Source organism: Mya arenaria, chromosome 9 (genome assembly GCF_026914265.1).
Source record: "Mya arenaria isolate MELC-2E11 chromosome 9, ASM2691426v1".
NCBI classification, from domain to species: Eukaryota; Metazoa; Mollusca; class Bivalvia; order Myida; family Myidae; genus Mya; species Mya arenaria.
This window is the reverse complement of record NC_069130.1, coordinates 45,404,409-45,420,615: the sequence shown is the minus strand read 5'-3', so window position 1 is coordinate 45,420,615 and position 16,207 is coordinate 45,404,409. Positions and strand designations below refer to the sequence as shown.

Below are 16,207 nucleotides of genomic sequence, written 5' to 3'. Positions count from 1 at the left end.
CCAGTTTTATATCTGAAAAAAAAAACGCTTATAGAAAAATTAAAATTGACAAGTTGCTGGATCATATCGTGAAATACTGTGGACAAATAAGTTGAGATTGAGAATCGATTTCAGTATTTTTTTTATTATTGATGGCCTGGCAAACTCGCTGTCTCAGTGCTACTGTTTTGCGCCACACATGTTTGTCACGAACACTGGCTCACGGCACTAGTTAAAGGCCTAGTTTAATCCTCCTATAAGTGACCCCCCCCCCCCCCAAAAAAAAAAAAAAAAAAAAAAAAAAAATAATAATAATAAGAAAATCGTGTATAATACACAACTTCTTTGTATTGATCTTTATATAATTGCATATTTGTCTTATCGGATCTCTGATCTGAGTAACCTGCTGTGCAGTTTTCGATGTTTTAGTAAAGAAATGGACCTTAAATAGCACTGCATGAGCCAATAAACAAATACCCAGGAAAATGACCCCTACTGTTACACCAGTGCAATTAGCAGGGTATGCACAGCAGCTAGTGGATTGTCATGCCAAACATTCCTTAAACTAGGCCTTTTAATGCTATCCGGAGCTTGATCAAAACTCGTTGGAGAACTGAATTGCTCGAGATACGCTTAACATGGCCGTCTGCTTTTCCATCCTTATGTAAACACACATAAATCGTTACCAAAAAGTGGTTTGAATAGCACGTGTTGGTCCATTTATTAATAACAATATAAGCTAGGTATTAGGTTTTAAAAAAAGTTCATTCTGTTTAATTCTTAAAGATTTTGAGATGGCATCTTGTACATGTACATATATGTGCGCAGTTTACTGCGCACCGTTAATGGTCAGTATAGGAATAAACTCGTTTATGCATATTTTGTATGGATACGGTTAGATAGATAGACTCGGACTCTTTCTTCATGATTGCAATCAGAGAAACGACCATCCAGTCTATCAATGAGAAGCCCTTTGTTCATTTCAGGCTAACAGTCGCCCATATTAGCAAACTGGTCTGTTTTGTGTTCGTATTATATCTTAGCGCATACATCTGTTGTGGGGACGTTTCAGGGATGGTTGTAGTGGAATAAATTGACCACGTTTAAGGGACTGGCGACGGCTATTGAGCGCCCATAGATTTGGGTTTGCATATTTAACAAGTGTTGGACACCCATGTATGTAGGTATACGGTACATTTATCTGAAATACATTGTTTATATTATACATCTCAAGCTTCACGTTGCAACTCATTGCGAAACTGCAGCGCGGTTATCGTGACCGTTTTAAATTTAGCCGTTTTAAACATTAGTGTTTAGATGATCTAGACTATATTTACTTCCGGGTCTTATCGATACGTGTACGAAATTTAACAAACTACAGCAACTAAACATGGATATCGCTAAATACCTCCCTGAATGCATAAAGAAGATACCTACACATATGGTATACATTCTTTGTAAATACTTTTGTCATTTTTTTCCGCTAAAATATCAATCACGCTTGAATTAAAATGTAGTTTTTGCCTTGTTAAACATACGGTACTGTGAAACTTCATCATGTTTTACTTAAGTTAAACGCTAAACTGTTTAAAATTGCTGGAAAATGGTTGATAAACATTGTTCAAATTGCAATGTCAAAGCTTGTTATTAGAGTTCCTGGATACTCAATGACGGACATGCTTATGTTTGAAATAGATAATAATAACAAACAATAACAATAAAACAAAACTTGCCAATAAAACGAAACTTGACTGACACAGACAACAATTATGCCAAGCGTAACAACTCCATCATCTCCGGTAAGCTTTGTGATAGACCTCGTAAATTCAATCGTAACTACTCCACCATGGCCCAGGTGTTCCGATTGTTGAAAAACTGAACCACAACCTTGCAGTTGCCTTTCATGTATATATATTGTTATGTTGTGACAGTTGGAAATGAATAAAAACACATCAAACTCATAATAATTTGTTGGATATTTTTTTTTTTGTACGGAACTAATATAAATTATCATTATTTGGTAATATTGCTTGTTTTTATGATGTTTTATAGAAACAATATGCTTAAACCCGGAATCATGATTGGAATAACTAACCACTTTAGGGAACAATTTGTACATGATGGATTTGCCTTATCAATAATCTTAGTTTTATTAATTACTGCTTTTGGAGTGACCAATTTTTGCTTTTAGTCTGACCATTTACAAGAGCAGTTGTACCAACACAATTTCAAAATACTAACTTTAAACAAGCAGTGATTTTTTTTTTTCGAAATATTTTCACTGCCTGTGCCTTGCAAATTGGGAAAAATTGTTGCCTTTGGGGAAAATACAAAATCAGGTCAAAATAGCTAATATGATGGCAAATATACATGCATTAAATTTTTAGTGCATACATAATGCTGTGAAAGAGTAAGTATTGTCAAGATTTTGTTTATATTTTAAGAAATTCATTGCTTTTTTATTCATCAATGTAATGGACATTTATCAAATTGGCACAAATATATATAATTTTTTGGGAAAAATGATAGTTTTTCGCAAGGGGAAACAGCCTTTAAAATGCAGTAAATTGCACCAAAAAATATCACTGACAAGCCCTACCAAATTTGAAGACATCATCCCACAAATAAAATTTTACACAGCCAAACAAAAGCTCTTATTTGTACTAACATTCTAAAGGTATCAAACACAGATGCAGTTAGTCTGATAATGGTGATCATGATTGTTTATTTTGTGAGATGAATATTCAATTTCAATGTGGGCTGAATTATTTATAGGGTTGTCCAGGTGTGTTCAACTGTTGTTGGCTAGAATTTCAAGTATCTTAAAGGTTATTCCAGTTAACTTCTTATTTTAGTAAAGGCTTTACAAATGTTACTGGAATAAGCATAACTTGTGTCAGTTTGTTTCTAAAAATAAATTATAAATTAGGTGAAAGCCAAAGTTAATTGGTATAAACATTTGATCATCTAAACCATAACTTGAGAGTTTAAAAAATGGTAAATGTCACCTTTTACCCTTGGAAATGTTTCTATATTTATGTGTGGGAATGTGTCATTTCTTCTTCTTTACAAACATGTTTTTTTTGTAGCCAGCTGTTGCCATTGTATTATAACTAGAGTCATTTATACTTGTCAAGCACTCCAGCTACTATGTGTTTGACAATAAATTCCAAAAGGGCTGTTATTCATATAGTTTTGGAGTCAATATTTGGCCCCATTCCCCACCTTAAAACTTATGTATTTTCCCATAGTTTTATGTCAACTAGGCTGACCTGTTTATGGAGATATTTTTACCTTATGGCAATTATTGTGAAATTTTACCCAAAAAAAACAAATGAAATATCTTGACTGTTTTTAAAACAACTCCTTTCCAAGTTCTATCTGCCTACTGATAGATATGTTGATTGGCATGATTTCATATAACATAGAGTGTTTTTTTGCTTCAGGACTTTGCAGGGCAACAAAAGGCAGAAAGAATGTTCCAGACAATAATTCTTTCATTTGCTGTAAGGAGAGACATAATATTTATGGCAAATATTATTAAACTTTGCAATGCAATAAATAGTGAATACCAATTACAGATATTGTTAAACGTTTCAATGAATTAAATAGTAAAAACCAAAAAGCAGGTATTATTAAACATTGCAATGAAAGTGCAATGAAATAAAGAGTAAAAAATAATGACTGAATGGGAGACAATATTACTGTAACATTTCAGATAAAAAGTGAATACCAAACGGCAAATTCTATTAAACTATTCAGTGAAATCAGGAGTACAGACCAATTGGCATTTATAAACTATGCAATGAACTTCAGAGTAAAATTCAATCTAGAAGAGTATTCTACAGTTATAAGATGGTTTTTAATGGTATTTTCTCACAAATAAATCCATGTCTTCATTCTTTTATTTCAGACTGTAGGGTTGGTATGGGGCTACATCTGTCAACAGTTCTCTCAGACCATGTACATTCTCATCACAGGATTTGTTATCTCATGTTTGGTGAGTGGCAATATCTGTCATTATTGTTGACTTTTCCACACAAATGCTTCTACAATTATTAAATGTCTAATGATGTTAAAGGGATTCTCTCACAGTTAAGATGTTGGCGACATTAGTTTAAATATGTAATCAAGTTTATTTTTTCTATCTACCAAACTGTAACTGACAACTATCTATTTAAACACAAATTTGTAAATTTAAATATGAATCACACAAATTTTAATAGTATTACTTACACTTTTCAACAAGTATTCATCATAACCTATCATAGCTAAAATGATAAAAAAAACTGTTTTGATAACTTCAAATAATGACTCTAAATTGTTACAAGTATTTTGTTCACAGTACACATTATGCAAAGTGGTGCCCCTAGTCTGACCCTATAAAGCAGGCAATAGTGAGAGAGACTCTTTTATGTATTAAAACAGGTTTAATTTTACCAAGACTTATTTTAATTATCCAAGTTCATCCATATAACAAACAATGGTAACCACAGGGACAAGCCCAGCATTGGTAAATGTTGGGGTAAGAGTCCATGGGCTGATTTCTCGAAATTACTTAAGTCTTTTATAACAGGATTAAGCTAATCTCACTTTTTTGTTCTTCTACGATTTGTGAAATATTTTGGTTTTTGATTTTTTTTATAACTGTTTATTAAGGTTATCTGTCTGATAATCATGAAAAACTAAGTTTTATTTATCAAAAATAAAGCTAGAAATTTTGCTACACAAAATAAGCCACTTTTAAATGTCTGTTAGGCTTAAGAATTTTCAAGAAATCAGGGCCTGGCCTGGTCAGTGAAAACTTAAGTAAGAATTCATTGTGGGATTGAACAAGTTTTTAAGGGCTTTATCTCACACTTGTCCCTACAGTTTTTAATACTTTTTTTAAGAACAAATCATTAACGAAAACCAGATTCCACATTAACAGCCAACAAAGACAATGAAACAATGATGCAATGAATTGTCCTTTGAAAGCAGATGATCTCATATCAATCAATATGATAAAATACTTGCAAGTGCTTTTGAAAATTGATAATACCCTACCAAATATTCATACAAGTAAGAACAGAGGTGAAGATGCAAAATTAAACAAACGCTGCAAGGCATACATCAAAAAGCATTGTTTAAGATTAACAAACATGTATGTTTTTAGAACAAAACTATGAACTATGCACATGTGTTTATCAGTGGCAGAGAAATTAACGAATCAGACTCTGGGTCAGGGGTCCTAGGTTGACCCCCATTCAAAGCTTCATTGATGATAAGGACATTGGCAAATTTTTGTCGCTTTTTAAGCTTGTCAGACCTTGTCATTGCTTGTTCATAATGCAATGCAATAAACATAAATTGTTACCGTAATGTTTTGTTTATTTGTTCTCTTCTTTAGTTGACCCTTCCACCATGGCCCATGTTCAGGAAAACCTCTTTAAAATGGCAGAAGGCTCGTCCGGAACCGGAAGAAGTTGGTAGCACCACCGCTCCAGTGCAAAAATCAAAGAAGAAGAAAAATTAAAACATAATTGTCTAGTCATTTGTATAATTTCTATTAACTATTTGTTCATTGTCTGTTTGTGTATAAGCTATGACATGTATGGTGCAGAGTTGTCATTGCAAATGAAATAAATATTTATTGTGAACAATTGTATTCTGTTCTCCTTTTTTTCACAAAGAGTACAACTCAATACATGAATAAATGCATACAATTTTAAATACGGCGTTGTAACTAGTAACCAAGCTATTCTTTTTATACCACCCCTACGAAAAAGAAGGGGTATATTGCTTTGCACAAGTTGGTCCGTCCGTTGATAGACCAGAGCTTGTCCGAGTGATAACTGGACTATACTTCGACCTTTGATCATCAAACTTGACATGAAGGTTGGGCGTGACCAGGAAATGACCCATATTGATTTTAGGGGTCATCCTGTCAAAGGTCAAGAACACAGAGACCTTTATCAGGAAAAGGTTGTCAAAGCTTGTCCGAGTAATAACTCGACTATGGTCATCAAAATTGGCATGGAGGCTTGTCCTGACTAGTTGATGGCCACTATCGATTTAAAGGGTATTCGGGTCTAAGGTGACCGTGACCTTGAATGCTAAAAGGTTGTCCGACTGATAACTGGACAGTTCCTGCACCCATGGCCCTCGAACTTAGATTGGAGGTTGGGCTTGACCAGTAGATGACCCCTATTGATTTTTGAGGTCAAGGTCACCTTGAAAGCAAAACGCTTGTCTGAGTGATGACTCACCAATGCCTGGACACATGGTTCTAAAACTTGACATTTAGGTTGGTGGTGACCAGTAGATGACCCCTATGGATTTTTAGGTCATAGAGTCAACGGTCAACGTCACACCTCATATAGGTTATTAAAGTTTGAGTCATATTTACTTATTCATTGCTTCTTTGTTTTTCTGCAAATATCAGTCATCATCTAAACATGATTAAAAACTGTGCCTACTATCATCACACTTTGAATGTTCATAATCGTAAAACTGCCTCAAAGGCACCCAATATCAATGACAAATCGGCTGCCATTTCGGTCCATGCTAACTTCATTCAATTGTCCAAATATTTCTGAAAACATAGTGGTGGAGGGGGGAGTATAAGGTCTGACAAACATCTCTTGTTTGTAATACTTTAGTACACTTGCATGCACAAACACACAACACACGCACACACACCAAACGACAGTGAAAGAGAAACCAGTAACAAACTCTGAACAAAGTAATTTCGAATAAGTTTTGCCAAAATTGAAATGCCTTAAAGGGACTGTACACCAGATTGGCACCAAAAAACGTTTTTTTTTCTGTAACGAATCTCAGGACAGTTATTTAATAAAATGATTTAATACCAAAAATGTAAAAAAAGAAACCAAGTCAGAGACCGGGTTCGAACCGGTGTCGCCAAAATTGCAGTCCAATGTTGTATCCACTGTGCTACGAAGGCTTACGTGATAACATCGACTAGCCAATCACGCATAAGGAATGAATTCTACTAGGTAGACATACCTAGTAATCTTTTGTTAATGGAAAAAAACACGAAAAAACTGCGAAAAATAAATTAATTGTAAACTATGTGCTACTTCAGTTAGTAAGTTTCAATGCATTGTACATATCGATGCCAAGTTTATGTCAGCTTTCGACAATTTTCATTTTTTCGCTATTTCATCATACGGAGTACAGCCCCTTTAAGTAAAGAATATTAAACGCAAAACTCTAAAGGTTCACAAAATATCTTAACTGATATCGAATGAAATATTTAACACTCTGAACATTTTATAGAAACTTTTAAATTTTCTCTCCCTGTAATCTAGATCAGATAAGTTTGCGCTTATATACCAAATAATTGAAAACATAGTTTATGTTTGTGAATGTAGGTCACCCAACAATGAAACTAGACAACTTAATAATGACGTACTAAATCTTAAATACAAAAACATGTACATATAACAATACCTCTATATTCCAGAAAAAATCGTTTTATGTTATGGATCTTTCTTTTGAAATTACTAGTTGTATTAGATGCATTGCGTAGTGGATAATTCTGAGAACCAACAGTTTGGGGTGTAAGGGATGATAAATTCTCAGGTACAAGGCCGTTGTCCATTTTATAGAAGAGACATAGTTTGTGATTGAGTCGTCTTTCTGAAAGAGTAGGCCAGCTCATTTCCTTGTGAAGACCGGAAATAGATACTAGCTTTGTAGCCCCACAGACGATTCTACCGGCCTCATTTTGAATCTTTTGAAGTTCATTTTTTTATAGTCTGTACAATTATCCCACACTGTGTCAGCATATTCAAGAATTAGGCGAATGTATGAAAAATAGATAATTTCTAGACAATTTTCTGTCCAAACGGAATTTTAGCTTTCGCATGATGCATATGCGTTTGAGGACCAAGATGTTTGTGCGAGTTAGTTTCTGAAATTTGTTGACCATACATAGTTAACTCGGGATAGAAACGAGGTTGTCGTTTTCGGGAAAACACAATTGACATAGTTTTTGCAGGGTTAAAGGTTACTAACCATTTATCAGCCCAAGTACTTATGCTATCAACATCCCTCTGTATTATTTCAGTGGCCCTCAGGGGCTCATCAACGAGAATGTACAGACTGGTATCGTCTGCGAATAACCTAATATTACTACCTATATTAACAACAATGTCATTTATGAATATAAGAAATAAAAGGGGACCTAGAATGGAACCTTGCGGAACACCGGCCTCAAGTTGGGCCCAATTAGACATGGAGCCAGGGAGAACTACGCGTTGCCTACGATTACTGAGATAGTCACGGAACCACGATAGTAAGTTGCCATGGACACCTGTTTCTTGAAGCTTCACAAGCAAACCCTTGTGCCAAACTTTATCAAACCCCTTGCTAATATAAAAAAATACGCTTCGAACTTCAAGGCCATCATCTAATGCCTTGCAAAAAGTGTTGTAAAGGAAGGTAAGTTGATTAACAGTGGAATCACCTGGCCGAAAGCCTGACTGAAACGAGGTTAGAAAGTTTATATCACGAAGATTGTTAAAAAAATGTTTATATTCTGCCCGCTCGAACACTTTTTCCATTGTATTAAGTAGGGAAATAGGACGATAGTTTACAGGAAGTGTCGGATCTCCCTTTTTGAAAACTGCACATACATTGGCATCTTTCCACTGCTTGGGAAACTGACCGGTAGAAAGAGATGTATTAAAAAGGGAACACAGCGGGCGAGCTAAATAGTGCGAGCATTCTTTTAGTAATCGGTTGCTTATTCCATCAGGACCTGAGGCTTTGTTTATGGGGAGGGAGGTTAAAATGTGATATCACTTGGTAGTAAAGTTATATTATCACGATTATAATTACTGTAGCGATTGTTTACCGGCGGAACGACATGACCACTATCGTCTAATAAAGATTGGTTTCTAAAATGTGTATTGATCAGTTCAGCTTTATCAGCGTCATCTAGACACAGTTCTCCGTTAGTGGGATCTTGAATTGCATTGATACATGGCTTAGATTGAGGATTAAGAAAATACTTTAAAATCGTCCACCAGCCTTTAGATTGGACAGACCCAGAACAAATCATTTCCGAAAGATTAGAATAGTAAGTTTCCTTTGCACTCCGAATGGCCAGAGTGGTTTCGTTTCGAAAACTTCGAAACTTATCCCAAAGTAGAGTTGAGTTTTACTCTTAGCATTTTTATAGTACCGTTTACGCTTGCGAATGAGTTTTTTTTAAATGCAAAGTCCTCCAGGGAACGTCGTCTGGTCGAATAACGACCGTTTTAGTTGGGATACATCTTTTGGCGTGATTCAAAATTGCGTTAGTTACATTGTTAGTGTATGTATTAATATTTGCATCAGAAAGAGAGTCCCATTCAGTATTGTCGAGAAGACCTCGTAGCTCCTCGTAGTTACCCCTGTCGTAATACCATACTTGCCTCGGAAACGAGGTTGTCTTACACTTAGCGAATTTTAGTATTCCAAATATAGGACAATGGTACCGAATATTGGATGGGAGAAAAGGATCCCCAACACCCGAAGATATTAAGCTATTAGTGTTTGAAGCGAAGATCAGATCTAGTGTGGATGAGTTATTTTCAGTAAAGTGGGTCGGCTCGGTTATAACTTAAGAAAGTCCATAGACAGAACATAAGGTTTGAATACGCCTACTTTCGTTATATTGAGTATACAAACTTCTAACGGGACAGTGCATCTGGAATGAACTTTCCTTTTTATGTTTTATGATGATGTTCCTACAACAACAAACTCATCCTCAGCAACCTTTGACTTTTTTTTCTTCAATTTTTGTAAGAAACTGAAAGGGGTTGTGTTCAGTTAAGACAAAAATGAGTCAATTGAAAAAGTCATATAAACTTAAAAATGATAACCGGCAAGAACAAGAGCAGGACACTGTTTTTCTGTTCTAGAGTTATTTGTCTTATGATTGTTATTCGATTTTCCGATAATATCAAGCCAGTTGTCTTTTGCATGTAGGCATAGGAAAATCAGAGATATGGCTTTGACATTTGCATTTATAGTCTGACATGACCCTATCCGTTAAACGACTTAAGAATGTTGCAGTTACATAACAACATTCCCTTTTTGCAAGATTGATGGTCGACGTGGGTTCAGTAAGTCGTTCAAAGAAAGATATGATTTTCTGGAGATCGTCATTCCATGTGTCGGTGTAGATGATGACATTATCGATGTTTACATCAAAATAGGATATCATCATATTTACAAGCCACCGAAATGTAGCTGGTGAATTATTCATCACAAATGGCATAACCGTGTAATGGAAGAAACCATAATGTGATATAAAGGCTGATATATCATTAGCTTGGTTTTAAAGTGAAACTGGCCAAAATCCTTTTCGTCACATATTACACTTTTTCCACATTTACTATGCAATCATTAATTCTCGGCATCGGTAATGAGTTGTTTTAGTCACACAACTCACTTTACGGTAGGCTGCGATCACCGACCTTTTTGTCAACAGTGTATGGATCAAAATATCTAGCATGTAATGCTTTGCCAGGTATAGGTAGAAAAGCAAGTGCATTATCTGCAGGTTAAAATTACTCTCTTAAGCATTCTCATCAAACTTTTGCTTCATGCATTATCGACGGACCCCAGTATAAAAAGACGGGACCCGCGTACACTTAGCAACATATACAATAACAATAGCAATAACACATTTATTTAATTTAATTTTGCATTACACTTGCACGGCTAATGGCGGGAGACGCGGTGGTTGAAAACCTGTCGTCCCTATCAAGTACAAGGGTCACCATAATAGACCCTTCCAAGCGTCACCATAAAGACGCACCGTATTGAACACACTAAAAACACCATCAACAGATAGACTCTGGTAACAGCGGTACTGAACTGCCTAGGCGTATTAAATATTTTAAGTATTGACTAAATGTAAATCGCCACCGCGCCTTCCCGGAACAAACGTCCTGATCCTCGGGTTCACGTTCATGGCAATGGTATCTGGTGGCTCGACTAAAATAAACATCACAGACGCGAGCAAACAAAACACATTTAATTAAAAGTTTCATATGTTATGTTGAAGTTCAGATAAGGCTATGGCTCATTTCAAGTATACCGAAAGGTATTTGACAACTATGGATAACATTAAGCTCTATACGCACAAATCCTGAACTTAAAAAACACATGTATATACATAGTTAATTATAATCATGTAAAGAGGATGGGCTGGGCAGGAATTTGAGAAAAATGTACGGGCTACCTTCTCAAAAGTCGTAGAAGAAAAGGGGAAGTAACAATGTAAACGCTGACGTCATCGGATAGATTCTAGAGTGATAGACTGGTTACGGTAGTATAGACTGGTATGGTAAAAAAGAACTGTACGCCACGATAACGCTGGTTACATTAAGCTGTAACCAGAATTATGTGACATAATGAGATTGAACCATGCAACTTCACATAGCTTTTACATCTTGTTTCGGAATTAAGAAACATAATGAAGCAAGTATACTGAAGTGTGATCATTATCCGAAAGGAACTTACTTTCAAATGTTATAAAGTCCTAGAATAGAATGGCCCAAAACTAGCTCAAATTGGCTGAAACCAAGTTACTATTGTACAGATTCTCTTATTGCAAGTTATAGAAAATTGATGCCATCTTCCTTGTCTTTCTCATGGTCAAAACAGTATAACCGTATCATATATGTCTGGTGAAATCTTTCTAATGGAACTTGACTGAAATGGCGTTAGGTTGATGACCTATATTGTTAGAGTCCTAACTCGTGCATGAACTGCTAAAAATGCTAGACATACAGCTTTTGACTTGACCGGACTGGACTGATTTTGAATGACCAACAAATGTTTAAAATATACGAGAAACGTTTGGTATTTTCTGGTAATGTTTTCCTACCATCTAGTATGTGTAGCACTGTAGCAAGTTGAAACATCTACTTTGAGGCCAGGCCAAGAGGAATAATAAAATGTATTATGATAGGATTTGTTCACAATTAGATGACCTGACATTGGTGTTTCATGGGCTAAACTTAACTATTTCCGGGCAATACGACGTTAGGACAAAATCTATGGTTTACAGTCTACTCATCCTCAGCGTGGACATCGGTTGTCACCAGTTCACACATAGTTTTCTTTATTTTTTTGGAATCTAGGATACCTTACAATTTATATAGACAATTAAAAAAATAAAGTATTTGATTTTAACACATTACGAGAAAACTTGAAATCGTGATGACAATAACTTTGAAAATTTGATTGCAATAACTTGAAATCCTGGCGGGAATGAATTTTGCGATGGTAATTATTTACTTGAGGGACTCAGTTCGACTAAGCTTAAAATATTTAATAAATGGACCCTTGTTATAATATGAGGACATTGTCAAACTCGTGCGCATGGAAAGTTTTAAATTTGATGATTACTTGTGACATGTGTTGATAAAGGTCTTCTGTCCGTGTTCGGATATCAAGCGGTACTAGTTGCTGTAAATGTAACAGTGTACTAGGAATTGATTTTAACGGCAACTATGACATAAGATAGTGTTTTGAGAGACATACGTTTTTTTCTCGTATAAGCTGCGACAAGAACCACTTCTAAATTTTCCGAGCTTAGACTAAGCGAAGTACAGAACAACATTAAAGCAAATTCATTAAAAATACGTAATGTAATGATTTGACATTGATCGGGGCTGAAGTAGCGTAGAGGTCGCGCAAGCATTGTGTACTTACATTGCATCTTACCCATCTTGTTGGGCAATCCCTGCCACATGTAGTCTACTGTCATTTGTATGTGTTTTTTCACATAATACTACTATTTCCTGTTATTATGCCCCCCACCCCTTCAAAGAACAGGGGGTATATTGCTTTGCACATGTTAGTCGCTCAGTCGGTAGTCCAAAGTTTGTTCGAGTGAAAACTCGCCAATGCATGGAACTATGGCCGTCAAGCTTGACTTGGTGGTTTTAGCGTGACCAGCAGATGATTCCTTTTGATTTTGAGGTCATCGGCTTAACGATCAAGGTCACTGTGGGCTTGAATGTAAAAAGCTTGTCCAAGTGATAACGCCTGAACCTCAAACTGGACTTGGAGGATGGGACTGACCAGTAAATGATTCCTATTGATTTTAAGGTAATCGAGTCAAAGGTCAAGGTCACAGTGACATTGATTGCGAAAACCTTGGCCAGGTGATAACTTGACAATGCCTGCACCCATGACTCTCTAACTTGACCTAAAGGTTGGGCGAGACAAGTACATGCTCACTATTGACTTTGAGTTAATCGGGCAACGACACAGTGTCCTTACTTTCGAAAAGCTTGTTCAAGTAACAACTTGACATTGCTTTCAACCATGGCCCTCAAACTTTACATAAGGTTGGATGACACAAGTAGTTGACCTTTATTGATTTTGAGGTCAAAGTGGCATTGAATGTAAAGGTTTGTCCTAATGATAACTTGGCAAGTCCTGTACCAATGGCCCACAACTTTAAATGAAGGTTGTGGGTGTGACCAGTAGATGACCCCTAGTTTGAGGTAATCAGGTCAACAGTCAAGGCCATAGTGACATTATATGCGAAAAGCTTGTCCGAGATATAACTAGACAATGCAAAGGGCATATGGCCCTCAAACTTGTCTTTAAAGTTGGATGTGACCAGTGAATAAAACATTTGGGTTTTGGGGTCACGATAACATTGAATGCAATAATCTTGTCTCAGTGATAACACGACAATGCATGGACCGGCGGTCCTCAAACTTCACGTTAAAGTTAGGTGTGACCATAAGGTGACACCCTACTGGTTATGAGATCATCAGATCAAATCAGCTGGCATTTCGGTCCATGCATATTATATAAAATTGTCCAAATATTCCTGATAACATGGCGCTCAGGAACATAATGTTTGACAAACACCTTGTTGTTTTATAATTGTATTGTGTTGCTTATAGTTCGACATGTCAACACTAGTTTTAAGGTCCATACATCTTTATCTGAGGGGCTGTTCTGTCCGCCTTGTATAAGAGCTTTGGACAAAAATCCGCTCATTTGTGTATACGTGGACAAAACACCACCAAAAGGTATTTAAAAAGGTAGACAAAACAACCATTGACCTAAACATCCCCAACCACTGTCATATAGAACTATTCCTGAGGATTCTGAGGTACAATAGATTTAAGTTATGCAGAAAATTAAACATTCACCGAATCGGATATTTATGATATCAAATTATGTTTTACATTAATTAGAATTATATATGAACGAAGTACATTTCGCAAATCAAGTTTAGTTCCAAATTAAAAAAGAGGAATATAACCGGAAAAAGGATGAATTTATTAAATATCAATTCTTCCTATGTATATATAAATATGGAGAGTTGAACAAACGAGCAAAACAGCATGATATTTGTATATACAGGAATAAAACCGTATATATGTTTACCTAGGTCAGATTTCAAGTTAAATTCATGACTCTCCGTTGGGTATTACATTCTAAATTTAATCATGTATCTGCCGCCATGCCGTGTATGCATATACATACCTCATTTCCCATACATTATGGTGTGAGAAAATCAACACTTAATGAATGGAATTGAAACGATTCGGTTATTATCTAACCAAAAATAGTTCAAGGTAACAGTCACTGTGAAGTATTTAATTTAGGGTTGACAACGAGTGTACAATCGGAACTCGAGTCGAGTCCTTGGATAATTTTCCGATCGAGTACTCGGGTTCTCGCGGAATTGTTTTCCGGAAGAGACATGTTCCGGTATCCTGTGCATGTGTCAGCGTAAGATTTGGCCTTTTCCCGATTCCTTTTATCTTCTTTAAGTAAGTGTGTAGTTATGAACTTTATTAGGGAAATGAATAGAAAGAAGAAAATGTTGTTTCGTTCTTTTGATTTCTGGATATTAATTTTTATTTAATTTTATTCATACGTGTAAATATATAGCGCATGAAAAAAATATCTACATTTTAAAAACATATCACGTCATGAAACTAGCATATGAGCATAACTCACTGATTTACATCACCAGAGCGATGATACTGTGCTTATATACAGCACTCTAGTTCATTTGACCCGAGTCTGGATGCAAACAGCGAATGTTTCAGCCAATCAGAGACGTTTCGCCGTTTTTCTATTTATAGATTCTCTTGAAGTCGGCAGACCGTGGCGATTGCCTTTAATATATCAAAACGGATGAATAAATATCGAAAACAATGGTGCTCATGAAGGAAACAGAGTTTAATTTGAAAGATAGGAACAGGAAATACGGTATTTATACCTTATGAAACTGGAGTAGATCACAGTAAATCTTTTCGCACAACCCAATCAGTTGATTTTAGTTGCGTTTTCAGCTCTCAAATCCACGTTCTTGTTATCTTGTTATCAGTCATTAATATTTTCAATAAATGTATCAATTAAAGTTAGAAGTTAAACGTTCATCACTCAAAATTATGTTTGTTATAAATGTGTATGTCTTGATTTATGAATAAGGGTGTCACTCACATTTGGCGGTGATGACGAAATTTTCCTGTACCTATGTCCAACAATTGGGCTTAAACAGAACCCATGTTAGAGAAAAATATTCAAACTGGCGTAGCTTATTTATTCATAATAAATCTTCCTAGCTCTTGTGCTACTAGAAAAAATATGCCTCATTTCATTTGATACGTTTTTTAATGTTCATGTTATATTCAAATTTGGTCCTTTTTAAGGTTTATTTGAAAACCCTCGATACATTGATATAAAACCTAAAATATACATGGCATATTTCTGTCTATTAATATTAAACATACATGTATTTCAAATTATTTTTATATTTAGATCCAAATAAAAGTTCATAATACAATCGAAACCCGTTCGCTCGATATTGCTTGGCTCGATTTCCTCGTTGGCTCGAACTTGATGTAAAGGACCGATTTTAGTCTCTATATATTAAGCACTCACGATTGGCCAGATATTTTCGAGAGTCGAGGTATTTTGGCCGGTCCCTGGGATATCGAGCCAATGGGTTTCGACTGTACGTATTTTCACATTTAATTGGACTGGTGTATTGGAATGCGAGGTATTGGTCTTTATGGCCTCTCCTGATGTGTCATCTCTGCTCGGCAAATAATGTAATACTGGTCCATCGTTTATTACATAGATTTACCATTATCAAACCTATGATAGGTGTTACATGTATAATTTTTCCTGTCTGACAATTTATGAATTAAAAAGTTTTTGAAGGATTTTTTTACATAGT

The 16,207-nt window shown here is 35.7% G+C and overlaps 1 protein-coding gene across 1 annotated transcript; it reads left to right on the top strand.

Annotated features, from left to right (window-relative positions):
- Window positions 1-1,290: 1,290 nt before the first annotated feature.
- Window positions 1,291-5,623, top strand: LOC128203062 (signal peptidase complex subunit 1-like). The gene is made up of 4 exons (XM_052904318.1): window positions 1,291-1,423; window positions 3,426-3,485; window positions 3,893-3,979; window positions 5,369-5,623. Exons 1-4 carry the CDS (start codon window positions 1,370-1,372, stop codon window positions 5,492-5,494), a joined length of 327 nt encoding a protein of 108 aa, XP_052760278.1. The 5' UTR covers window positions 1,291-1,369; the 3' UTR covers window positions 5,495-5,623.
- Window positions 5,624-16,207: the final 10,584 nt, after the last annotated feature.

Excerpts from the sequence above, each read along its gene's own strand:
- LOC128203062 (XM_052904318.1), top strand. The coding sequence starts at position 1,370 with ATGGATATCGCTAAATACCTCCCTGAATGCATAAAGAAGATACCTACA. Across the intron at positions 3,486-3,892 it reads CAATAATTCTTTCATTTGCT|ACTGTAGGGTTGGTATGGGG; the intron begins GTAAGGAGAGAC and ends CTTTTATTTCAG. Across the intron at positions 3,980-5,368 it reads GATTTGTTATCTCATGTTTG|TTGACCCTTCCACCATGGCC; the intron begins GTGAGTGGCAAT and ends TCTCTTCTTTAG.